The 27,383-nt window shown below is 38.5% G+C and overlaps 1 protein-coding gene across 4 annotated transcripts in view; it reads right to left on the bottom strand.

The window, feature by feature from the left end:
* The window catches only part of MCTP2 (multiple C2 and transmembrane domain containing 2), a 101,819-nt gene that overhangs the window by 9,181 nt on the left and 65,255 nt on the right, over window positions 1–27,383 (bottom strand). Inside the window, exons 17-18 of one of the 4 annotated variants that reach the window (XM_074156686.1) lie at window positions 11,661–11,783; window positions 8,727–8,768 (exon numbers count right to left, since the gene is read on the bottom strand). The exons of 1 other annotated variant lie outside the window; for it this stretch is intronic. In XM_074156686.1, the coding sequence (XP_074012787.1) occupies window positions 8,727–8,768; window positions 11,661–11,783 (165 nt within the window). The remainder of the gene's footprint in view (window positions 1–8,726; window positions 8,769–11,660; window positions 11,784–27,383) is intronic. 2 more of the 4 variants (XM_074156684.1, XM_074156683.1) reach the window with 2 other exon arrangements.

Genomic DNA, 27,383 nt, shown 5'->3' on the forward strand with positions numbered 1-27,383 from the left:
ACTAAGAAAATAAAACAGAAACTACCAGTTCCTAGGATATAATGATGATTGCATGCATATTCTTACCTAGCGTGCATGCTAAAATCACCCCTAGACAAAGGCATTTTCAATTCATACTACAAAATATGCCCAACCAAGGAAAAGGCAGAGACAGAGTGGGATTAGAAAGTCCTGTAAATGAAATTAGTTATTAGAGAGTAAAATAGGCTAGCAACTGTCCTTGCAGTATGCACTGCAATATGTGTGTGCAAAATCACTTGAAAATCCTGGAAATTTGTCAACATCTTTTCTTTGTTATTATTGTTTTGTTCTGGAAACCTGCAGTCTAATCACAGGATGATTAGGTCACTGGTTAAGCAAGAGAGAAGCAGACAAATGAAGTACGAGAAATGGGATTTTCCAAATTATTTAGGTTTTGGAGTGCTGTTTATGCTTTGTGAAGTCAGCACCTCACAAAACACTGTCGGAAGTAGTAAGAGAGTTCATAGTCCACCAAGACGACAATCACTGGTCCACATTTATTAGCAAATGGGCAACTGTCATGCAGAAAGCTATATTTGAACGTTACCATATTTGCGGAACATGTGAAAAAAAAGATCCTAAATACATCTTCCACTAAACACACTTTCACAGCTGTGCAAGGTTCCACCACCCAGATAATTTTTCTCCATCCTCCTCAGTTACCATTTCTTTCTGATTTCTTTTGGACTCAACATATTATGCGGCTTGAAAACAGGATTTGGATACCCATGGTTCAAAATCACAGCTCAGAAGCTTTTGCTTGAATTAAAAAGAAAATATCCTGCCTGTTTCTGGCATTTTTTTCCCTAAAACCGTTCATGAAACTTCCATTCCTTCAAGGCCTTTTTCTTCTTTATTTCTTAGCTGATTACAGCACTGTGGGTGGACCAAAACTAGTCTTCAGCCTCTGGGAAAGAATTAACTCCATCAAAATGAATTTACAACTGAGAATTAATTATATAATCAGTGTGTTACTTCAAATCTTCCTTGCATATCCTGATTTAAGAAACCTTCATTTCTACATTAATTGCCTGAACAAAACCACAAAAGGGTCTTACAAAAGATTAAGCGTGTCAGGGGAAGAAGGAAAAAAAAAAAAACACAACACCCAGCAAATTCAGAAATTAAATCTTTTGTGTCCAGCTAATGTTCATCAACTTAAAAACGTGTAAATGAAGACACCAAATCTCTGCTGTACTGAATGAAAGGTGCTTCTAGATTTTTCTATTTCTGAAATACGTAACAGTTTATAAACAGGACAGGTAAACGCACTCAAAGGGTTACTATAGCTCTGTGATCCTCCTTCCCTTCCCTACGATGTTACGCAGCTCCCAGACATTCAGGGACAGTTGCAAAAGAAGCTGCCACACGACCATAAAGTTGAGGTACTTCCAACAACGAAGACTTTGAATGTATGCAAACTATGGGGAAGCCAGGAGGGGACGTCTCCAGCATTAACATGGCAATTCATGATGGGTGAGCTACAATTGTCAGAGCTGGGCTTGCGAGGGGAAATGATAAGACCTATGGAAGAAGAGACTGAAGGCAAAAATTATCCATCGTCTGCTCTGCAACAAAAACCGAATAATGCCAGTTACTGCTTCTGCTCTAGTAAAGCATCCATTACTGAATTGAAAACTTGGATGGTAGAGATCCTCTAATTTCTTGTGATCATTTGCTTCAATGATTAATAGATTTCATCTTTACAAAAAAGCTGTTCCCTATATTTCAAATCTATCCTTTAGACATTCTTCATCTGGATACATCCAAACCAGTAAGCAATGCTTCAAACATATAAACAAATTTCATTGTTATTGTCTAAGTGTATTTCTGATGTATACTGCAAATATTGTAGACACACAACTAAAGACTTAGGCTTGAAGTCACGAGCAAGTTCTAAATACTTCCTCGCTTGGATTTCATATAAAACACTTGCACAAAAAGAAAACTCACAGGCAACTTTCAAACAAGTGGTATTCATCAGCAGATTTTTAGCATGCCAAGGGAAACTCAATATATAAAGCTGAGGAACACTTGGGGGCAAAGATGAGGAAAAGAGAAGGAGAAAAAATAAATAGGGATTAATCCAAAATAAGGAAGAAAACAGAATACAGGCAACTAAGTCAGGAATGAAAATCTTGAATATCTTCAGGAATTCAAAGAGTTAGGCTGCCTAAGCCCTGGGCTGGCCTAACTTTCAGGATTAGCTTTTTTACAGTGGCTATCTCATTATGCCTCTGATGCTACAAGCACATTAGGGCAATGTTTTACCAGGATTTATCCCACATACCAGATATGAATTCTCCAGTGTATTAGCAACAAACAAGATTGCTGGAAAGGGGAGAGAAAGTAAAAAGGCTCAGGCATGCATGCCTTTTTGCTCCACTATTATTCTGTTTGTTTTTATTTAAAAAAAAAAAACACAAAAAAAACCCCCAAAAAAACCCAACATGTTGTAGTTATTTAGAGAAAAGCAGACTTAGCCAAAGTTGGATTTAACTTGCAACTTGCTCTGTGCTAGAATATGAAACTCTGACCTTACTGATGTCCAGCAAAACCTGTGCCAAACAACATCTTAAGGCCAAAATACTCATAGATGAAGAACTTCTGAAACCAAAAAGATTTTATTTGGTATAAACAGCAGACCACTGGTCTCTATTGTCTGCAGGGAACCACTCACTAACAGCTTCAGTCTAGCAGCAGAACGCAGCTCTTGTGGGAGGTGGTAGCCATGGAGTGACAGACAGTCTCTTGGTAGCTAAAATGAATTCCAGGCAGAGCTTTGAAAATAGTCACCACAGCAACCTTGAACTGGATCCTGCCGTCGGTGGGAGCCAAAGGCGGCTGAAACCATCCCAGCAATCTGCCTTGCTGAGTCACTGTCTCGCCCTGTGCTGCAATGTCTGCTGCGGGTCGAGGAGGGCTTCTCGGCACTTCCAGGAGGATGGGTACCCGGAGAGGATGGCTGCCAAACTCTCAGCGATTGCCTCGTGCAGTCCCCAAACTGTGCATCACAGGATCTTTTTGTTTATTAACACCATGCTGCAAATGTGCCTGCCTGGTGTGGAAATTTAGCGAATCTGAGTGTACTTGAAATAATTACCAAATAGAGGAAATGCAACACATACAGGTCAATTTATGCTCTCAGTTAAAAAGGTGTGAAATCTGGAATAATTCCACCAGAGCCAATAGAATTACTTCAGAGTGATATGAAGGAGAGCACCATCAGCCTTAAAAGGACACATTTTAAAAGCAGGGCACATCATCCTAAAGCTAAGGCTGGGGGACCACTGGCTAAAAGGTAGAAGATGACCACTTCACGCCTTGTTCAGCGACGCTTACACTTTTTTGCTTACATTAGACACATTTTATCTGCGCACAGAAAACCAGCAAAAGTCTCCTAAGCCCAACCCAAGAAAAAGATTATGTGGAGAGGCTTAGGTCATAATTCTGTTACTCTGTCTCTGCACAGGCGTGAAATGTAGGGGGTTTAAGAAGCATTTTCTGTATTTGTTCACATTTGCATAGGGACATAAAGTGACCCAAAGTCTGGTAGTATTGCTACAAGTCTTAAAGCAATACTAGTTGTCACAACAGAATAAAACACCATTCAGGTGAGGAACACGTGCTTAAGAAGCAACAAGAAAGAAGCCTGAAAGGAGATTAAAAGTCATCAGTCATCTTTGATTTAAAAAAAGGAAGGGGAAAGAAAACAACTTTGGTCAAAAATAAGTGCTTTCTCCTGGGAATACACGAGACCTAAGAACAACCACATGGCGATTAGACTTAAACTACTGGATCATCATCTGTAATCTAGGTAATGATCTTTAGCAATTTGGGGTACAGGAGAAAGATAGACCTATTCATACATCTGGCCAATTCAAAATGAATTTTAACAACATTTTAAATAGTTGGACTTTTTAAGGGACACGAACTCCCTGAGGTTTATGTGCTCGGTCCAATGGCTTCCCTGGTGCTGCTTCATATTTCTCCAGAGGCTTAGAGAAGCTACAGTGTTGGGTTATCTACCTCCAGGACAAGACAGAGTATTCCAGACTGCCATAGGGCTGGGTTTGTACCAGCTGCTAAGGTTTGTATGGGAAGAGAGCCACTTCCCAGGATATCTAAAAGCCCTCTGTGAGCCCTTCCTTTCACCTTCTCTTTGCTAGCACTCCTAAATCTATGAATGGGTGGGTTATCATGCTGGGACAAGGATTGTGCCAGTTTATGGGATGCCTATGGATAAGAGCAGTCCTAAATAATGCTGTAGTGTAAATAAGAAATAAAAACAGACCATTTATCTTCCAGTTTCTTGTACACAGGAGGCTCCCAAACAAAGAGAAAAGCACAACCAGAGCAACTCTTGCACTTTGTCTTAACCAGAAGTTGATCAGGTTAATAAGAAGCTTGGAGAAAACTTACAGAAGCTATAATTGTGTCTTAAGTGATACCTAGAAACGCTTTAGTCAAGATGGATGTGTGACCAGATGATTAAGTGTCCCATCCTTGAGCTTTGCACCAAGCATAGCTCAGGCAAGTAGCAGAATCTGTCCCTTAGGCTTCTCCATCACTAACGTATGCCTGCTCCGTGCGTAGACTCATTAGGAAGCAGTGAGAGAGAAGCCACAAAGAGCTGAAAGACTGAAGCCACAAAGACTGAAGAAAGAGCAGCAACTTAAGGGGGTCCATGCCTGCACAAACACACACCTTGTGGGTTTTTTTAGGACATGATCTTGCCCATAATTTTGCGAAGAAGATGGGTGCCCCTTGTTAATCTGAACATACCCTGTGTATCATGGGGTATTTTCAAGTCTTTACCATCATTTCTTTTCAGCAATCTTAATGGGAGATGTTGAAATATTATATTGCAATTGTTGCACTGAGGAGAAAAAGAAAAACTAATGAAATTATTTATACTTCCAGGGAAGAAAACAATGAGATGATATTGTCTTCAGTGACCTTTCCTAAGTATGGGGATATAGCATCTTACACAATAGACTCTTGGTTCATGTTTCAATTACTGACCTTTACTGTGGAGAAAATTAATGCAATTTTCATCGTAATCCACCCGTACAAATAAGATCCATACGGAAGGTTTCCACATGCTGAATCTAACTCAAATGGAAAATGTCAGCTGTTTGCTACTGGATGAATTTGACTTTAATTTTTTCGGCTGGAGTCTTTTTGAACTGTGCTCAGAAAACTTCGTATATATTTGATACCTATTTTTGACTGAGAATTTCCTACATTAGAAACTTTGGATTTTTCTTCTTTGGGGATTTTTTTCCCACTTTTATTTTTTCCAATACATGAGATACTAAACATTTCTTGGAAGCTGCCAAATAACTTGGCTTAAAGCCACAGTGTCATCTGATCTTTCCCTACTTCATCCCACTAGCCAAGCAGGGCTACATTGCCTCACCACTGGACAGAAACCCTCCAAGAAAACAAACAAACAAACAAACAAATAGGAATTTTTGTTGATTTAGTTTTGTTTCTGATTTTCTTTTGAATCAGTTATCAGACCTGGAAATAGTAGTAATTTAAGTTTTGTCTGTTTTGGAGTAGCTGCAAAGTTTTATCCAGAGAACTTAAGATCATGAGAAGACTCCAAGACCCTTTCCAGTCGGGTGCTACGATACACTCATTTAACAGAGTAACTGTCTGCTCTTGAAGCTCTACAGTCATTGTCAAAAAAGAAGAAGAAAAGTAAAATAAATAGAAATAGTCAATGATCAGACAACTTACATTGAGCTGCATGTAACTTGTCTATACCTTTCTACTGACAGGAGAAAGATGTTTCAGTGATGTAATTTTAAAACAATCTTTATTCAGACAGCTTGACAGACCCCAGAGCTGACACGATGCAGCCTGAACTCTATGTCCAAGATGGCACAAATCTGAGACGGCATTCATCCACCAAACAGCTTGTGCCAAAGGGACAGAGCTCTCTTATCTTTTCCAGTCCTCCATGCTGGTATTTGGGGAGGGGAGAGGGGGAAAGAAAGGGGGAGCTGGCAATTAAGCCCTGTCATTTGAGACAGATAGTTTAGGTGGAGGGAGTTAATCTGCTCTTGGGTTTTTGAACTAAGTGTCTGTGTATTTATAATTTGTAAACAGTTCATCTCTTCGAGGGTGTGTTACAATTCCCAGAAGCATGGTCTGTTATGTCTAACATGCAGCAGAACCCAGAAAGGCTATGTGTGCGAGTATTTTGATACAGCACGATGATAGGAAACAGAAACAGTGACCTCGTATACCACAACCCAACTAGCAGATTTCAACTTTAGGAGCTCTTGTGTTAGGGAGGAAAAAAAAATACACAGACTTCTTTTTAAAGTATAGTTGTCTGTTTAAATGTTGACATCGCCATGAGATAATGTCATAAAATTACATTTTTCTTACAATCCCTAGATAGCATTGGCCACCCTCAGACTTGGAAAAGTCACTCAGATAAAGATACAAGTCATCAGAGTGCAACAAGCATGGTCCATCACTGGTGCAAAGGGGATATACCCAGGACAGGACAGAGACATTAAGGTAGTGCTGCACAGCATTGACATGGGATACATGTAGTGGCTAGCAATTCTCTCTCCTGGTAATTCTGTGTTAGAATCCCTTAGACTCATAACAGTAGTAAATCAATTAATACAATTTATGAATTATTATTCATTAATAGAGGGTATACATTATGATGGGGCCTTGAGTAACCTGGTCTATTGGAAGGTGTCCCTGCCCAAGGCAGGAGGGATAGAACTAGATGATCCTTAAGGTCCCTTCCAACCCAAACCATTCTATGATTATTGCTGTAATGTTGGAATATAAAGTGGTATCTTGATGAAAAAGCCTGCTGGAAGTGTCTATTGTGAGTAGATTTAGCCAGTTCTACCAGCTCTCCATTTCAAAGAGTCATGAAACAGAGACAATGCTGATTACAAAATGGTAGGGCCAAGCCATCATCAGCTTAACGTTGACTCTCAGGAGTTTTCCCAAACCTGCATACTTGGTTAAAAGAAACCAAGAAAATAGCAGTGAAGTTGTTTGGCTGGGGCAGAGGGGGGTGGGGTGGGAGAGTGGGGAGGGGGGTGGCAAAAATGCGAAGTGATTAGATTCGTATTTAAGTGACCCAGTTGTATTTATAGAGAGAACCAAAGTCATAAGAATTATATCTAGGGTAAACTTGACCTAGAGTATTTTGGCTTTGCAGCAATGAATCTGTTGCACAGCACAGGAAACAGAGGATTAAATACCTATTTAATGAATTTTTACTTTTTTTTTCCACCTCAGGACTTGCAAATGAAAAGAGGAATATTAAAAAAGAAGAAAGTAAATGGGATTGGTTCCAGCAAATAAGTTACAACTTTAGGCATCACACAAATAAGATGTAGGTTCAACATTTACAGCTGTTTAGCTTTGGGTACCCACAAAACAGAAATTATTGACTTTTAGAGATACAAAGTATTCCTTTGAAAAGGATGCAACTTTCATTTAGCACCTTCTGATGAGTTCCAGATATTGGTCCATTTAGTTGAGCAAGTTTATGATGCAAAGAGTGAATTATAAATGAGAACATTTAAACAATTATTGTGTGTTGCAAGAAACCTGTAATTCAATAAGATTGCCTAGAGTCCACTTTATAACTTCGATGTATTTCTGGTTGCTCATTAAACATAACCTCCACAGAAGAGCGGGTTAAATTTAAATAACTATTTGCATCAATTCGTCTGCTGGGCTTCAATTCCAGCGTCTGTGACTGAGAAGAGTTAAGGTGCACTTGCTAACTGTGGTATTGATTTACTTCTCAATGATCAACAATTTCACTGTAACAGTCTTAAAACATAGAATATTCAAGAAGAGGCTTATTAACTTAGTATGCAATTTGAAAGTTTCACATTGACTTGTGAACATTTTCTTCCTAACAGCTAATGTTCCTTTGCATGCTGTTGCTCGTTAAATAATTCCTCACCTTTTAGCTTTAAAGTATTTATAGATTATCAGATCCTCCTTCACTTACTTATGTTTTTTCAAGCTGTATACATTAAGTTCTCTTAATCTTTCTTCATATGTCAAGCCCTCTAATCCTTTTATCATTTGCCACCGTGGTTTGATAAACTTGAAAAAAAATCCAATGAATTTTTCATAGTGAGAAGAATAAGTAAGTACGCTCCAATAAAATAAGAAACAGGCCTTGCCAATTCCAATCTACATTTCATCCCATGAACTAAAATTATTTTTTTCCCAGGCTTTGAAAGATGTGTTGAGAAAATTCTAACCAATCCTCCACAAATAATAACCAGTTCCGGCCCACAGAAATAGAAATGCCAAATCATTTAGGGAAAGCCATTCGTACAGAATGTCCTCCAGCACTCAAAATGGAAGCGTTGGGGGATTTTACATACTCATGCATGTCTTTGCACCTCGTCCACCCGTACACACACCTATAAGTGCACATACATGAACACTTGCCTGCTGTGATTTCAAGCACAAACTGGGGACTCGGATTCAATTGATGCTCAGAGGTCTCATGTAGGTAATGCCACTGTTGAATCTTTTCATACTTTCAAATTTGCCAATCAACAAACTGGTAACAATTGTTTTCCCACTTAATGTAGATAATAAACAAAGATCGCATGGAGACAGGATGGTGGGTTTGTGCTCTCCCACGTCCCTTCTGATTCTAGCTAACACAATTGTGAGATGCTTACCTTATCGTCTTCATCCTCATCTTCATCCAAGCCCATGAGCTCCTGCAAAAGCAGATGTCCATATTACAAAACTTTACACTTATTTTTCAGTGACAGGCAATGTTCAAAAAGCTTATGATACTCCCACAACATTTCATTACACAGTTTTCTCCCACTTCTATTGCAAGTCATCAAAAAAGCCCACCACCTTCACCTTTCAGAAATAACATTTCGTATTCAAGGACTTTTTTGTGTGTATGTGTAACACCCTGAAAAAAGCATGCAATACCCTATACAAATTTTAAGTCTAAATAAAGAATTAGTGGCTGTGTCCAGTAGTTTGAAGGCAACAGGCTTTCAAATTCATTGCCAAATTTTACTGCCTGTAAACAGCTTTGTTTGTAGTTTGACAAATGAACGAGCTGGTACGTTAAGGCTGAGGACTCTATACTCAGTTTGTTCCATCCTCACTGTTACACTGACTGCTCCCTCCCTTTAGGGCCACTACTGAAACATTAGACTTTAGAAAAATACATTAGTATGAACGTAATCTCATGAATCACAGTCAGATTTCTATGCTGCATTATTTCCTCCCTTTAACTTCTATGCTTACAGGTAGGGGAGGAAACAAAAGACTTGGCTAAGGCTTGAAATGAGGAGCACTTGGCCTTCGATTCGGCTGTTTAATAAACTGAGCCTTTAACAGGGTCCTCTGAGTTTTTCTAGGTTATTTAATAGACACATCTGAATCTGTGTATTACAAATTTAAATACAGCAAACATGCAAAGAATGTGAAAAATCACAATACAAGATGTTTTGGATTGAGATTTTTTGGGGGAGGTTGGGTGTTTCTATTTTATTTTGAGGGTTGCTCCCCCCCCCCCCCTTTTTTTTTTTAATCCTTCCCCTCCCTAGAAAAGCAGTTACATCTAGTATGCAGAAGGTACTGAGAGCTCAGATAGCTAGATTTACTCTTTGGCTCTCTGGAATATCTAAAGCAGCTGAATTAATACTGATCATGGTTTACATTTCTATAGAAGCTCCCCATCTGTAAATCATAAACCATTTTACCAATATTCACGAATTTAGCCTCTTGGCAACTGCATCATGCATACAAGGTTAACACTGTTATTCCCATTTTATAGCACAGAAATCAGAGCGAATTTGAGGTCTACTTTTGCAAAGACTGTTGCCCGCATTCCTCTATATACATGAAATATGCACACTAGCACACAAAAACCAAAGGCAGCGCACATGCAGCCAAGGTCTGAAGAAGCGAAAAATAAATAAATGACTGTGTAAAAAGCATCAGTATTTTGAAGAAAACCTTTTCTCATCTGCAGGACAGATGTGACTAGGGGTAGCACCTGATTGTCTATTTTTGACCTACAGATGGTTAGAATCATAGGCACACATAAAAAAGAAATCAGGTAATATTAAAGGCACTTTGACTACTTGTTCCATATGATCCCAATCCTGCAAAGCACTTAGGCAGATGTGTAACTTTGCTTATGCAAAATACACCCCTGAATTTCACCACATTGCATTGTTCACAGGATGCATGACAGGAAAAGGGCCAACTTTCTGATGGACTTTTCTTCAGCATCACTACAATTAACTTGTATGTTCAGATACGGCCTTTTTGTAGTATCCACCAAAATGATGTACTGCTCAATTTTGTTGACTTATGTGAGACTCTCCTCACTTGAACATGCAACAAACTCACCACAGGATGAGTGATGGGTGCTGGAAGGTATTCTCCGTGTATTTGTTTTGCTGGGTAAGTTATTATTATTTTATCTTGTCTTTTATATTAAAAACAAAACCACCTGTTTGCCTGTGATTCTCCCACATGGGAAGTTCTCATTTTCTTGATGAAATAAAGTAGTCACTGAAGACACAGAATATCTTTCTACGTTATTCTAGACTTGGCTGAAATTGGAGAAAAGCATTTCTTTTACCATTTGTTTTCAAATCAAGTCTATGTCCTGGTCCGGATAATTCAACTTTCCCTATTTTCTAACAGTCTTGCCACTTGGGAATGGATGAAAACTGAACTAGGAGCAACTTTTCTTGCTAAAACTAATAAACCAGCTACTGACCTTTTTAATTCTAGGATATTATTTCTTCACATAAAATCTGTGTGATTTGTTTGGGTAAATGTATTCTTCATGGCTACAAATGTCAATCATCTTTTTATCAAAAGTTAGAAAGAAGCAATAATTAGGCCTGTATTTCATTACTGTATTTGTTACACATTTAAAACCAGAGTATTACGGGCACCCATTAATTTACTCTCATTTCTAACTGTAATTGCCATTGTTATGCAAGTAAAGACAGTGGTCAACATCAAACAGCATTTCATACCCCAACAGTAGCACTTTGCCACACATGTTGAAATTATTTTTGCATTTAAATCTTTTTTTCTCCCAGATCAAGTTAAAAAACTGGAAGTTAAATTTCAGGGGGAAAAAAAGCATTTGTCATTTAAAAGTGGGGCATGGGGAGGAGGAATAAGGGATTATTAAAGTCTCAGAACACAGGACAAGGTTTAAAAACAACTAACTTCTCTTTCAGTTTCTATTGACTTTCCTCTTCAGTGAATCATGAATCATCAGTGTGATGCAAAATGTAAGAGCAGAAAGGGCACAGCGTTCAGGAACTTGTCATTTTATAAGTCTTTCTTAATTCAACTCGGTTAAAAACGTTTGTAGTTATTTAAGTAAAGTGAAATCCCCCTCCTACACACTCTCGTCATCTTCTCCTACTACTCAATGGTTTATTGCTTGAATTGAATCATGAAAATTGAGAGGCTTGAGGTTTCTTTTCAGTAACTTTGAAACAAAAATGCTGTTAGCTACACAACTAGCTTAATACTATTAAAATGCATGACATCTTGCTCAAGGGCAAATTCAAGCTGGGGACTGCCAGAAATGTTACTGCCACTTTACTTGCCTGAGCATCTTGGGTGTTGTTGACCTTCCCTGTTGCAACGAGGGAGAAGTTGTATGCAAAGAGCACCAGCAGAGCCAGGGGCACCATGTACAGTTCCACGCTCCAGACGGTGACCACAAATACCTGGGAGAAATAAAGCAGCAGAAGGGAATACAAACAAGTGTTTAAAGAGAAAGACATAGAAGGAAGCCTTTCAGTCATTATCCTTATGTACATTCATAACAAAGAAAATCTGCTCACAAAGCATGCTCTCCTCCTATTCTGTTTGAATCCATTAGGCTGCCATTTGTTAGCTTCTCCTCCCCTGTTTCTGGTGAAGTACAAGGCCACAAACATAAGGTTAGTCTGAAGGCTTTATTCACTCCTTCCCACGACCCCCTGAAGTCTGAAAGCCTTTTGTCCTTAGTGCTAGCGTATAACAGACCCGCTTTCAGAGGTAAACCTGCTCCACTTCATTAAACCCTAATTACCTGGGGGTCTTTCACGGGCTAGAGGAGAGTTTCTTCTTGTTGTGCAACAGGAGCAATCCAGCTCCCTCATTGCTCCATGGAGGATGATCAGCGAATGCATCTTTGCCATTAATCCACCTATGCTCTTGGCGGCATAGCTGCACAGAGGAAGGACCATCACCTTCCAGAAGGCAAGGCTCTAGGTTGCATGTGGTGCATTATTTTGGAAAGGGATCCCAGTAAGCCTAGTCTCCATTCCCATACCCTTGCACATTTTTCAGCACAGCATATTCTGATTTCACTGGTTGCTTGGAGTCTCTCTGCCCAGAAACGGTATGAGTTTGTGCATTTGGAGTGGTATCTGACAAAATCCACTAATAGCAAAACCAGAAGCCAAATATTGAAGTTCTGTTCTGAAAATCAGATCGGCAAAACACTTCACTAACATGATGGGGATTTAAAAAGCACTTAGGATTTAAAAAAAAATAAAAATTATACCAAGCCAAACTGCAATCCTATCTTACAAGTACCAATGATACCTGAACAGACTCCAAACTTGGAGTGGTTGGCAATGCAAAGTTAATAAACTAAATCCAGAACTGCCATAAAATGCGTGTTGTGATCCCATTTCCTTTTCTACTCATACATAGTGTTTCCAGAAGAACTGCCTAATGCTGGTAGTAACTTGAAGCTATTTTAAACGATCTCCTTTAAAGACAAGGCACAAACACATTTATCTGATTTTTCTTTCCCCAAAGGAACCTGGAATGCTCAGAAACAAAAAATACATTTTTAGAATAATACGGGTAGGTGAAAATGAGTCAGATCCAGTTAATGTATCTCACGCTGCAACAAAAGGAAAACTCTATGGGTGACCAGAAAGCTAAATCTCTACCTTCCTTCATCCTTGGCCTGTCAGACACTACACATAAAGGCAACGCCGGCACTTGCAGAATGGGATATTTATGACAATGTATTTTGTGTTATGGGCCTGAAAGTCTAACCACACTGTACTGAAGCAGCACTTCCCACTACATTCAGTGGGGTGAGAATTTATACCCCTACAAAACAACAGCTGTTGTAACTTTTCAACAAAAAGACTTGTCTGACATGGGACAAATGGACAGTTAATATCTACCAGGGGCCAAACGTAAACCAAGAAACAATGACTGTATCCGTAACCCTGCCCAAACAGCAGCTGCATTTTCTAGAGCGAACCTGATTTTATGTTAGCTGTTGCTATGCAAAGAATTAGACTGTCATCCTGTTCTTGGCATTTGTAGGCCAGTAAAACAATCTTTGAGATATATTCATTTATAAAATGGGCTGACATCCAGACAATATATCCTCGTCCTATTGATTTGCAGCACAGGAACGTTAGAAGAAGATTTGGTTTTGATTTTCTTTTTTTTCTTTTTGATCTTGCTGTTCAACATACTAAGAAATTAGAAGTGATAATGATTACAACAGCCACATTTCATATGTAAGCAAAGCCACAGAAATGCAAGAATCCTGGCCAAGAAGGCACGGTACTTGATCTATCTTACAGGAGTCTCGCATGGCTTTAGTTAATAAAGACTTCAAAAACTCTGATATTCCAAGCTAAAAAGTCTTCCATAAATGAGAAGTTCTAACCAGAACAAGTTCCTCTGAAGCTATTCCAACTCCCTTGGATGAATCTCTACTTGCTTTGTAAGACAAAGTGAAGGTGATACCAGCTCCTGTCCTCCTTCAAATGTCACTCTAAAGATCAAGGACCTGTTATTGTACATTTCTACACAGATATCTATCTCAGGTATATATAGAGAGATAGACACATGCATACAAATATACATCTGATCCTTATGTCAACTCCTTCATGGAAATTCATATTGCCAGGTATTAATTCAAAACATTTGCTTCAGCCTGTTGGAGGAGGTTGCATTTACATCATCCCCCGGGGTATTAGCAAACTCAGTCTTCTCTTAACGCAGCAAAAAGACTTCACTGGCAGTCAGCTAGGCAAAGTCCTACAGGAGTCAATGAAGCTCTTGAGGGACTTCATTCATTCAATTGCAGGACTTGAACCAATTTTAGTGCATCTGTCACCATCCTATATGAACGTCACTCTGCTCAGTTGCAAGTATAATACAACCTTGTAATCACAGGTCATTTAGGCAAGATACAAAATCAAGACCTTGGTGATTTTAGATCCAACAGTACATTTTGTGTATTATTAAGTTTCAGATCTTAGATAAAACTTAAAACTCAATTACAAAATCTCACTGTAATCTCAATTGATAGCTGAGGCATGCTGTCACCTCCCTTCTAATGCTGACTGGTTAATCAGTTGCTGAGTTATAACTCAGACAGTGATGCTCTGATAGAGCTCCCACATCCCCTTAAGAAGAGTTGCTTTCCTGCTACCGCCGCAGTAGAGAGAACTTTCATTACTGTGACACAACACAGACACAAGACAAATTGATTTAGCTATTCAGAAATTATTTAGCCTCCGAGGTATGGGAAACGATTGCTGTGAACATACAGTACATAATAAAAGTTCTGAGGGTGTTTATAAAGCGAATAGAAATATTTCTGCATTCTAACAGCCTTTTGAGTAGTTCTGCAGCATCAGCTTTCAAAGCAGCTCCTAAAGAGGCCCATGTCCTATTTTATCAACTCTCATGAAGCTCCCTGACACTGACTACAGCATCAGCGGCCCTGGGATATAGACGCACGCCCCCAGCCCCCAAATTACAAGGTTCTCAATCATGTATGTTTTTATTTTCTCTCCAATGATATCTTATGCCTGGGAGAAGCTCTGGCATCAACCTCCCTAAATTATTTTCTTAGCAATTCCTTTGGCTGAAATGTGAGAATGGTTCAGCCACGGATGTACACAACGGCTATTGCAAGGAACAATATCTTCTTGATTTCTTGTAATCCCTACTCTATCTTTTGCCTAATACATAGGCTGGTAAGGGAAGTCATTAACAGGTTCAGATCACTTGCTCAATATTACAGAAGTCAGGGACAGAATCTAAGTCCCCATTTCAAATTATCCAGTTTTAACAAACCATAAGTTTTTCAATGTTTCACATCATCGATAGACCAAATTCTGTCAGACATAATCCATTACATCATTCACACCTTTTCTGCTGGGCTTCATACTGTGCATGAGAGAATTTAAAAGGACAGTAGCCCAATTTCTTTAAAAAAAAAAAAAAAAAAAAAAAGTCGAGTGGAAGCTAGCTTTCTGCATTCCTTCTTTTAATGCAATTTGAGAGTATAAAAGCCTATTAGAGAACTGAAAGATTTAATTCACAGCATTGTAAAACAATGATCAAAATAGAAACAGAAATGAGATAGACGTATCTAGAGGGGAGAAAAAATAGAGCTCTTGAAACTAATATTTAGAGTTCTACCTAGAAGAGAACAGCAATATCACAGCCTTGGAGAAAGGACCACTTGATTTCAGCTGATTAATGTGTTGCTATTTCAAAGGGCCTAATAACTACAAGTTAAAGCTCTGGAGGTTTGGAAGCCGTTTCATCTGAAAATCATTGAAGAGGGGTCCAACTGTTCCTGTCAAGAAGCATGGAGTTTGAACAACCATGAGAGTGGCCCTTTTGACAGCAGTACAAAAGATGAGAGAAGGCAGTCTCAACTGAAAGTAAAAACAAACCCTTAGAAACACGTTTCAAATCTGGTTTTTCTGCCCCTCTGGTTCCAATTTAGGATCTGACTATTAAGAACAGATTTTAGACGGGTGTCTACTAAAGTATGCCCATAAAACATTTGTCACCAGCAAACCCACAGTCATAGAACAGTTTTAAGAGGTTTAGAAACCTAGCATTAGATAGGATTTTCTGTGTAATATTTCTACATGGTAATTATAACTTTTTAAACTCTAAAAACCAGGCTCTTTTTGACCTGGTACATCTTTGTGGAGAAGTAAAAGATGCTGTGTTGTGGGACAGTATAATTCCTGGAAAACAACAGTGATGGGAGAAGGAGAGGGATACATTCCATCAGATGGAAAAAATAAAAGTGAAAGGAGATTAAATGCATGCAAGGAACCTATGGTAAAAGGTTATTCTCTCAGCCAGTGTAGGCTCCGATGCTAATGAAATGCCTCATCAGCGAAGCTGTGAAAAATATTATTCGAGACTCCAAGTTTCAAAACCACACACAATTTAACTGAACCCTAAACTACTAACAGCTTCGTCAAAAGTTTCCTTGCAATTTATAAACACTGTCTATGCAATCCATGAAGCCAGGAGAAAAGCTTGAGCTGATACTGTTCTGAATGTCCAAGTTATGTTTTGAATTAAACCAAAATATTGATTTTGATTTGAGACAAAGACATGCTCCCTTTTATTTACAGGTGAGAGGAATTACATACTTTAGCTTATCTCTGGGTTATGTAGCCTCAAGTGACCACGTACACACAAATGGACTCTATAAAAAAGAAGAAATTTCTGCAGCTAAATATTCAGGGACAAACTCTCTAGCATATTTTTTTTTTAGCTTTCAATCCCTCTGCCCCAAAAAAAATACAGGATATTAGCCAATAACATAAGATACTGGCTTCCCAAAAGGGCATTCGAATCCCTTGGAGGCAATAAGCCTGTCAACAACAAATTATTTCTGACAGATACTTATTCCTGCCCTCAGAAAGGCAGAGTAAAAGAGTAGAGGAGAGCATGAACACACTAACATAGAGCAGGACATTTGTGTATATATATCTGTATATACAGAACCATCTCTTCCAGATACAGGCAATATGGATGCATGAACAGTGGTGTTGGGCCAATACTAACAGAAATCAGGGTACACTGTGTGGGCTCAGCCTGATGTGAGTGCAGTAATGAACCTTGCACTCTTGTGCTGGCTTGTGCCTTGGACGAGTGAGAATATTTTAAAAAAAGAAGCCTATAACAATTATGGAAATTAGTCTAATATAGCCCCACCTCAGGGCATGGCAAATACAGGTTGAGGCAGTCACTCAGCATGTATTTCCTGCTAAAGTCTCTCTCCCAAAGATTTTTTTTTCTTTTTTAAGAACAGATCCTCTTCCAAAGATGTATTCCAGAATCACTCTTACTAATACTCTGCTTCCCGCACCCGTATGACGCTCTGTCACTGTGCCATGCTCAGCTGAGAGCAGTCCTATGCCACTTCATAGCCACCACACTGCTGGAGCTCAAGGAGGGGTCAGTTAAGAGCAGAGTCGCTCCCTCATTGTGATGTAATAACGAAGAACATGGCAGGAAAATAAATTATACTTAAATAAACCAGCACTGCCAGAAGAAACCTATTTACTTTAGGTTCAATTTGCTTTCTGTGTCCCCAGCAAAAGAACACAGAGCATCTCAACGGCAGCACGAAACATGTGCTGTATCGAATGACGATGACCAAAATCAAAAATGACCTGAAGGAATAGAGATCTTTAAATATTTATTCCACATCACAAATTATCTCTGTGTTGCTCCACACATCAGCATACAACTTACTAATTTTTAAGGGTGTACCACAGGCAAAAAGCTCAGCTTTTCTACACAAGCTCTCTGTTGCAAGTGCAAACACAACTGGAATCTAAAACCAAAGACAGACACACAAAAAAATCCACCTATACACCACAAAGCCAAATCAAAACATCAAATTCTGCCCCAAAATAACTCAATCTGTATTACACACATGACTGCACAGAATTGAGGAGTAGGAATAAAGGATACGTTTGTACAATTTGTGATTATGTAGATCTACCTGATGGGTGGTTTTTTTTTTCAGAAGGTGCTTGCGGTAACAGAAACCATGTGGACCTGTTTGTCCATCTCAGTTGTCTGCGTGGGCTAAATGACATAACTGCAAAACCCTGTGCTGCTGCCATACCCACGTGTTCCATCCCTGCTTGTTCCAGCTGCACCTTGCTGAGAAAGTGGTCCAGGATGAAGCTAAGCAGGGAAAACCCGAGACACCCAACTTGGGCTTGACAATTTACATTATCTGTGAGAATGCAACAAGGGAAAGGAGTGACAGAATAAAGCCTTCAAAGGATAGGAACTGTGGTCATCAGGGTCACAACTTTAACACCAGTTTGAGCATTCAAAAAGAAAAGAAAAAACCCAATGTCCCCTACTCCAATAAAGTAAGACACAACCAACAAAAAAAATCCCCGAAGAACACAGGAAAAATCTCATACTGTTTAAGTCAATATGTGTTAGGACCGTTTTTATCACTGTCTGGTTTAGGCTCTTCAGGGGGATCTCATTTTCTTTGCTGCTGCTTGGAAGTAGAAACTCATTTGTGTTTTAAATGAAAGCTGTGATTCATGTGCAATCACAGGACTCTTAAGAAATGGCGCTTTAAGAAAAAGCATGTTAGTCTGCAGAAGTTGCAGCGAAATCAGAAGAGTTGACAATATTACAATCTGTTCTCCACCATCCTCTTGGGACACTGCTGTTGGTAATTTCATCAGGGAAGGTTGGGATGCTACGCTCAAGACTGCAAACAGTTACAAAATGTCCACACTCTGATCCTGAATTACTTTTGTCATTAACATGTTTTGAGGGATTTATTCTTTATTCAAAACAATGCCTGGAATCGGAAAGAGATAAACAACAAGAAAATAAAACCAAAGCAACTAAAAAGTGAGGGCTTTCCTTTATTTTTATTATTTTGAATGAGATTAGCCAGCCTAGGAAATTAAAAGCAAGATGCTGAGAGATATTTTTTTAATGAGGGGTCAGGGAAGAGCTGCTTGGTTCAAGTTTATTTCACTGAACTTATCCCATGTTATAAGTTAAGATTTATACACTGCATTCCAGATATTTGAAGACTACCTGTCAAATTGGTGTGGAAAACAAATTTCAACACAAAAAGGTGTCTATCTGGGGGTGCCGTCTTTGTCCTTTATGACGCACACAGTTCCCAAAGCCAAGCAGCCCACCACAAGTCTAACAGGGCACTTCTATCCAGTTTTCTTGTGGCTGCTACTTTCTCTTTATCCCTAACCCCCAAAAGAGGTTAATCAAAACAAAACCAACTACAACACCACAAGTTTTGGGATCCATATTTATGTATGTACAACAGCTTTAGAGTCCAAGACTTCAAATCCTTTTAGGCTGCAGACACTGAAGAAATAGCTGTTTGCTAGCATGCTGACTGGTCTAATTTTTCCCTCATGTTTTATCTAACATATTTTACGTTTCCTGTGCCAAGTAAAATACAGTTAAGACCCTCAAGCAATAAAGCTTAAAATTGAAAAAACAGGGAAAAAATATTCCAACAGTTTTCTATCTTTTGGGGTAATCTGCTGGGAGTGGGTCAGGGGAATAAATCTGCATGTTATTCCTAAAGGGGTAACTATCACAGACAACAGCAATGGGGAAAGATCCTAAAACAAAGGGGGATGGCATGCCAAAAAAAAAAAAAAAAAAAAAAGAAGAAATCTGTTGTTTTATATTGTAGCTAAATTAAATGGTCATTTTTATCTCTAATGTTTTGGTTTGTTTATCAGCAGGGTCATAGTTTTGGAATTACTTTCATAAAGAAAGTTATGATCTATTTGCAGGGAAGACAAGTATTATGCAAGTTAAAAGCCTGATCTTATAGTAAATAATTCTTCCAAAAAGCGTCAGAAAAAAAATCTGTGCTATTTAAAAGGAAGCAAAAATGTAGGTTAATTTTATTTATTCTGGATAAGGTGAACACCTTAAAAGGGTCATGAAAAAATTTATCATTAGCTGAGCTGATAAATGTCCACTTACTTTGGAGACATATTTGTTAACACTGTGAGAAACATTAGCAGTGAGGGTCAGGTGGTGACGTAATTGTACAGCGAGTAGAAGGAGGATTTGGTGGAAGTGTTCTTTGACTTTGGGCTCTCAACATAGGGTTACAATTGGTAGCAAATGGGAGGCATAAACGATATGTTTAAACTACTTTAATGACTTCCTCCTTGACGTTCCTAGCATATACTAGAGCTGAATAAGAAAAGGAAAAAGGGCTCGCTAATAAAGCAAATACGTTTAATCGGACTTAATTCAATGTTCAGTGGCAGGAGGATCACACATAAGGTTACTTCCCTGGAAGTCTCCAGCTATGGCATGAAAAAAAAAAAAAAAAAAAAATCAAGTTGCAGTAAACCCACATAAATGAGAAATAGATGCTTGTACGCACTAATGCTGCAAAACTGTCTGGTACCCTCTTTTCCAAAACCTCACGTCCTAAAGAAATATTTCCAGACTGAAACAGAGCAGAAGGAGCAAAAAAAATTAAATGCAAAAAAATTAAAATTAAAAAGAAATTCCAGTAAACCTAGACCACAAATCCAGCAATCTAAAAAACACCTATAAAGCACGTATAAAGCAATAAGACGACATCCTTTCGGGAATTTCAGATTATTCTCTTTCCTTATGCTGTACGTGGGATTCCCCACTACAGCCCTGTGCTGGAGCCCAGAAGGTCTCTTCATTTACCCAAGACCCATTTCCCACAGCCAAGAGGAGAGCAAACATCGTAATTGAACCCCAGTCCTTCCCACGGCCGACACACACAGCGGACACCGAGAACAGCGCAAGTGATCGCGATACACTTAAATAATTTCTGCAGGTTCATCATCTGCAGCGTGAAAAAATTTCTGCATTACACAACAAATGCATGAAGACGACTGGGAGACTCGCCGTAATTATACCCTAAATACGTTACTATTGTAAGCTAGCAACAACAGCGGTGACACAAAAAAAAAAAAAAATCCTAAGTATCGACTGCATGACTATGTCATAGAGATTTTCCACTAACAGACCTACAGCTTCTTGCTTTCCAAAATACAGAACAATCAAAATAAATAAATAAAAAAGTTGCAAGACTCTTGCAATTTCAGGCAGCTGTTCAGGTAAAACCAAAGCCAGAAGATTGTTTATTTTAATAAAGCTATTATACGCACAGCTCCAAATTAGGAATGGCAGGAGACTAGGGGATGCCTAAACCATCACCACCTGTTTGCCCTGAAAATCAATTAAAGTCACACTATCACAGCAATCCCTTCTTAGCTAATAAAAGTTATACAGCTTCAACGTGCGACTTTAGGTGCTTTGTGGGAATGTGCCTGAAATCTAAATCCTTAGTCTCACGTTACTTCGATACTAAACACAACTCTGAACTAACCACTGTAAAAGTTGCCTTTCTGGGGTTAGAGAAGGCGTTAAGGGAAAAGAGATCCCAAACTGCTGTTTTGATGCAGTGGATTGAACTAATATTCAGTAAATTCTAACAATCCAGCCAAGAACATTATATAGAGTTTTAAGTAGGAGAAAACTGAAGTCCTTTATGACACATGCCTGTTCAACATATTCTGTGCTGCAGAACAGATCCAACTTTACAAGTTGAAAGCAAGGGCAGTAGAGACATCCCAAGTGTTTTAGTAATTAAACGAATATGCATAATGAACCATATGCCCAAAGGGCCTGTTCTTCATGTGGGCCAGATTTTTGTTTGAATTTTTAATTTTTATATACAGATGAAACATTTCATGTAATATAGCAACAGTGCAAAGGAACATGCTATGCAGGAAGGGAAGGAGGAACTACCCATGTGAGAACGATCAGAATACACTTGATGAATTCTGCTCTTCAATTTCCGATTCAGAGCCAAGAGGGCTTTTTTTTGGGGGGGAAAAAAAAAAAAAAGAAAAAAAAATCCTTTTCTCCTTTGAACAGCTGCATTAGTCATCTGCTCAGAGTCTAGAAAAGAGGCATTAAATATATGTATATTTATATAGGTCATATTTATACATTTATATGTGTGAAATGGATTATATACACCAACACATTTAGATGCTGCAAGACTAGCAAAAACACAGACACTATCTCAAATTAAAAAGCTTCTGATCCACCAGAAAAAATAACTGCAGGATGGCTCTCTGTTCGGCAGGACCTGGCGTGTTGAGTGAGCTGCAGGGAAACAGGACACTCACATCTGTCTGTGAAACAGGAACGGACATTTTTAAAAAGATGGGTCAAATTCCACTCTCGTTACAATAATGTTACCCTACTGTCAACATTAGGATACCACGGCCTTGTTGCAGAAATATCACATCTTCCAAATTCTCGGGGGGTTGAGTTGTGCTTCTCCTTTCTTAGCAACATTCACCCTTTCTCCTCCCTTGCTCTTAAAGTGCTTTTCCAAGCAGAAGCAGCGTCCTTTGCAAACATAAGCCACTCTAACAGCTTAGTCTTCTAAATCAGAAACAAAACGATTTGGTGCTTCAAACTGATTTGCAAACAGCTAGGCTGCACAATAACAATCTGCTTCTTTTAAGCGGTTCTGATCCATTGGATGTAAAACCGGTGATGGGATCAGGTTCTTGTCAGTATGGGCATGCTGGTTAAGCAGCGGAAAAACTTCCCTGCATGAGCTTGAAGAGATTTCTGAGCTGTTTTTTTTCATACATGATTTAGGCTCTATGAACCAGGAGAAATCAAATTGTTATCAGACTTATTTAGTCAGGGAAAGGAAAATTTGGGGTAAATAGCAAAAAGTGCCTCACGGTAGCTCAGACTGAGCACTGCACTTGGATAAATCAGCAGTACCGCATACAGCAGCAGTGGCTCTTACATGCCCTGACCCGGTACGGCAGCGATGTGGTGGGGAAGCACCAGCCGTGCTCTGAGGGATGCAGACAATAACGTGATCCACTTCAGAACCGAAAGGGCGCCCTTTTCATCAAACTCAGTGAGTTAAACTTTTGGTGGGACTTTGGGATTTCCCATCACCAAATGTAAACGTGGAATGGCATGTAAGAGTGATCTGGTCCCCAATCCTTAAAGTATTTAAAAGCTGAAATAATGAAGTTGTAAATAATGACATTCGCTGCTCTCAGTCCTAATTCAGGGTTCATGCTTTTGACACTGCCTGGTTTACGTGATCTAGTGGTCTCCGTGGAAAGACAGATAAACTTCAACGGCTGTCAGAAGACAAAAATTGACAAGGAGCATCACCTTTCCTGACTGTTTAAATCCTTTAAGGAAGTGTTGGAGCAATTAGAGAGGGAGTCTAATCTTTGCAGAGTGCATTAACACTCTCCGACCTCCCAGACAATAGATCAGACCTCAGACACATAATGCTTCCCTAAGGCTTTTTAACCAGAGCATTTGATCTCATAGTCACTCGGTGTGTGTTACTATAGGTATCAGTGTGTAAGACAGTATTCATTGGGCACGAAAGGACCACTATCTCTGCTAGTCGTCATACAACTTTTCAAACAGAAAGCAGGAAAACCATTGCAATGCATGCTGTTACAGAAGTACTACTTCCCAGAAAAAAGAAGACAAAAAAAAAAAGGAAAAAAAGATTAAAACAATCCAGAGTAGCTCTGTAAAACGTCTTCATTTTTATTAATCTCATATTTTCTTTCCACTGTTTATTTCCCAGCTTTGAAATATAAATCTATTTTTTAAAAAGCATAGATTTTGTTTTTATTCATAGAAACAGTTATCTGATCATAATTTTAAAAGACTTCATTTCTTAACCCCCCGTGGAGGGACTTGAGGGGAAGGGAATTAGGAAGACAGGTCTAGTTTATAAAGGAAATTGAAATATATCATTGCAAATAATTTTCCCAAATGTGTACACAGAAGTATCTGGGGAAGTTTTCTTAACTGCCAGAACAAGTCATCATCTAATTCCTGATGGGCATGTTCAGTTAAAAAAAAAAAAAAAGGCAAGCTAATATCACTGTATCAATTATGCATTTCCCATTTAATACTCTAAACATTTTAAGAAAATTTGCTTAGTGCAATTTTTTAATGGAATTAGACTTCCTTGTCATCATGTTCTGACAGAGGCCATGTCTGAGCCATACTCATATGGTCAATGCATAATGGGGTTTTAAAACCAGCTGACTGGATTCCCACCCACTGCTAAAATCAGGTGCTGCAGCCTCACTAATCAATGTTCCCCCCCCCCCATTCAGTGTATTTGAAGTACAGACTAGGTAACAATATTTTATGTGAATCTATTAATGCTTTGTATTAGCTGCAGGATTTCGTTTTACTTTTCTAGACGTAGAGAAAGTGCCTTTTGTGAAGTACCTGCATTACAAATAGTTTTTGCTGCTCTTTAAATGAGTATCTCAAATTCGTAAAGCCAAGTGCATCAGAAATGACAAAAAGGTCACATATACCTAGTATATTTAAAAACAAACAAGCCTTCAAAGTCAAAGTGTAATGCAGTTATTTCTAATCTGAACAAACAATAGACTGCATCTAATGAAAGTTGACAACTGGCTTTGATACAGAGCTGTGCAGCTCCTCTGTTCCATTAAAAGATGAAAGCTGAAGGAAAGTACAGAAGACAGCGACTTCTCCCAAAAAGCAAGTAGAAAGTTCTGAACCTGAGCTAGTAGAATAGATTTTTAGTGGAGACATATGACACTCATCTTTCAGTAAATATGCTGACTTTACATGGGTAATGTTAAGGGTTAAAAAAAAAATAAAAAAAAAATCAGCATAATAGACTAGTACAAAACACTGCATGTTTTACATATTTATTAAAACTTCTTAAAATCACAGCACTGCCTTTAAAAGGGAAAAGCACCTGAATCCAAGCTATGCTTGACTACAGTGTCGATGTTACAATTAAGATTAGATTTAATTTTAATGAAGTGGTGGGGGAAGAGATCAAAACTCTATTGATGCTACTTTACCAGCGTAATCCTTTAGTGTGGCAGTAGTCACATTTATTTAATAGGACAGATTTTTTTTAAAATCAGATTTCTGGGATTTTGTAGTCACCCCATTGCTCCAGCTTTATTTCCCGATGAATGCTAAAAAAAAAAAAATAAATGGAAGGTATTTTTATTATTATCACTATCCTTAAACAACCCAAGAACTTCCTGGTTACTTATGACTAACCTCTAAGTCAAAGCACACCTTAGTTGTTAGTGAAGGAAAGTAAAACTAAAATGTATTTGCTCTGTAGCTTCTATACTAATCTCCTTTTATTTTGGACCTTGTAAAGGACCCAACTCTTATTTTGTTCTTTAGAAAAAAAAAGCAAAAATAGCCCCACGAGAAATTGAATGTCTTAAGAGAAACCCCTCAAGGTGCATCTGTCTCCATCATAAAACCAAAATGTTGCATTACCTTCAAATAGGAAATTTCTTCCAGTTGTCAAGATTTCTGCAACTAGTGTTAGATTAGTGCTGTGAGAACGGGCGAATTAAATTAAAAATAAAATAGTTCAAGCAAGAGAAAGAAAACCTGCCAGAAAAATCTGACAAAAGCCTGAATACCAGAGCTGGCTCATTCATGGGGGTTCATCGCCACCTACAGGATTTTCCTTCTCTTCAGGAAACCTGCTACTCCTATTCACACAGGATTTGCCCCAAAATGAGGATGGAGATTTTTAACTGATGTTAAATAACATCATTTTGCTGAAGTTAATGGAGTTACAGTGACTTAGACCACCTACAGACACGTCTCCACTTATTCCCTCATTTTAGAAGAATAAAAACTGACTATATCTTTCAAGGGAATGCACTGCTCTAAGCTTACATCTGTGTTAAAAATAAAGGATTTGCCTTTTTAAAAATTAAAAAAAAAATAAAATGAAAAGAATACAAAATACTGATAGGGTTGCTCTACCAATGACAAGGGAGATAATAGTCAAGTCTACAATCTTCCTGTAAAACTAAGTGCTTTAAAGTACTTTCTAAGAGGCGCCAGGTCAAAGTAATGTGAATAATGAGACAAAACCAAGCAGATCCTGACTGAAAGAAAATCAATACACCTGAGGTTCTGGGGAATAAAAGCACACACTAAGAAAGTAAGAGAGTTCTTACTTTTCATGACAATTTCACTTCCTAATACATACCTTTTTCATAATAGATGCCGTGGGTTTCCTACTTTTTTTTGTTTGTTTGTTTGAGCTGAGCTGCATACCTTCTTCTAAATGGCTTGCGTAGTGCAAACCCATGCCAAACTTCAGGAATTTTACACATAATTCTGGTATTTCCAATAGTGGTGGGTAAGTTCTCTCACACTCCTGTTTAATGAGTTTTGCGGAGATGCAGCATTGGTTAAACATCAAATACTAATTTCATCTTTGTTTATGCAATTTCTAATCTATGAATAAGTGAACTTTCAGGAAAGGCACCAGGCAAATTGGGAAAATAAAAGTGGCTGGATCCTGATATGGTATATTGTCTCCTTAGCACCAGACAAGCTAGCAAATGGTTATAAATAAATTCCTCTTGTTTTTCAACCTACCAGTCAATTGATAAGAATTACAACATACTGCTTTCTCACAAATTCAGAAGATGCTCGAGGCAATTAATCTGAAGTTCTTCTAAAGAATCTAAAACTGCAAAGTAAAGAAACACACAAAAAAAAATACCAAACACAAAACCAGCTTTCAGGCAGTGTGCACTTCAGTCTTTCCCCCATATTTTGTAGCAAATTCCTAACATTGGGATGTAGATTTGTAAGAGAACAGTAAGAATCATGAGCTAAATTCACCTTTGGCATAAGCAAGTTTTGGAATTCCATTGAGAGTAAAGGAACTAGTGCTGCCTTTGTGGATAGTGAATTTGATCTTTTATAAAACAGTTAAATAATGGTCAAAGAGAAAGAAACCCCACCATAATTAAATGCTAATCTGTGACTAGTGTCACACAACTAGGAGAACACAGCATATCTGCCGCTAACATGTGGTTACAAACAGGAGTTCAGCAGTGTCAAATATACAAATAAACCCAGCAACAGGCAAGAGTGCTATTTTACCCCGCCAGACAAAGCAAAATAAATACAAGATACACAAAAAGAAAGAGAAAATGTACAAAGTGGCATAAGATCTACACTAATCTCTCACAAAACTTCCAAACTTCAAAAGAGACAAGATGTTATATATTAGGAAAAGAGAAAAAAAAAAAAAAGAAAAAAAAAAAAAAAAAGGGCTTCATAAATCAAACAGCTAAAGTACAAAACAATATAGCAAACTCTAGCCAGACCACAAAGAGGGTTCGCTCTTCATAAACATCAGATCAGGCAGCTAAAATTATTACCAAAGCTCTCTTGTAACTGTCACCTGTGGTGGGTATAATTACAGGCTACTGCTGCAAGCACGCCCACGTCATATGGCAATAAAAGGACCTACAGCTTGCCAAGACCAGGCAGACAATGGAGAACATACACCACCTGACGAGAGCCCAAAAAGATCAGCCAGGGAGACTAATAAAAATGACAGCTTCGAAACAAATGACAAAGCTTCAACCACCAAAAAAAAAAAAAAA

The sequence above is a fragment of the Numenius arquata genome, chromosome 11 (genome assembly GCF_964106895.1).
Source record: "Numenius arquata chromosome 11, bNumArq3.hap1.1, whole genome shotgun sequence".
In the NCBI taxonomy this organism is placed as follows: domain Eukaryota; kingdom Metazoa; phylum Chordata; class Aves; order Charadriiformes; family Scolopacidae; genus Numenius; species Numenius arquata.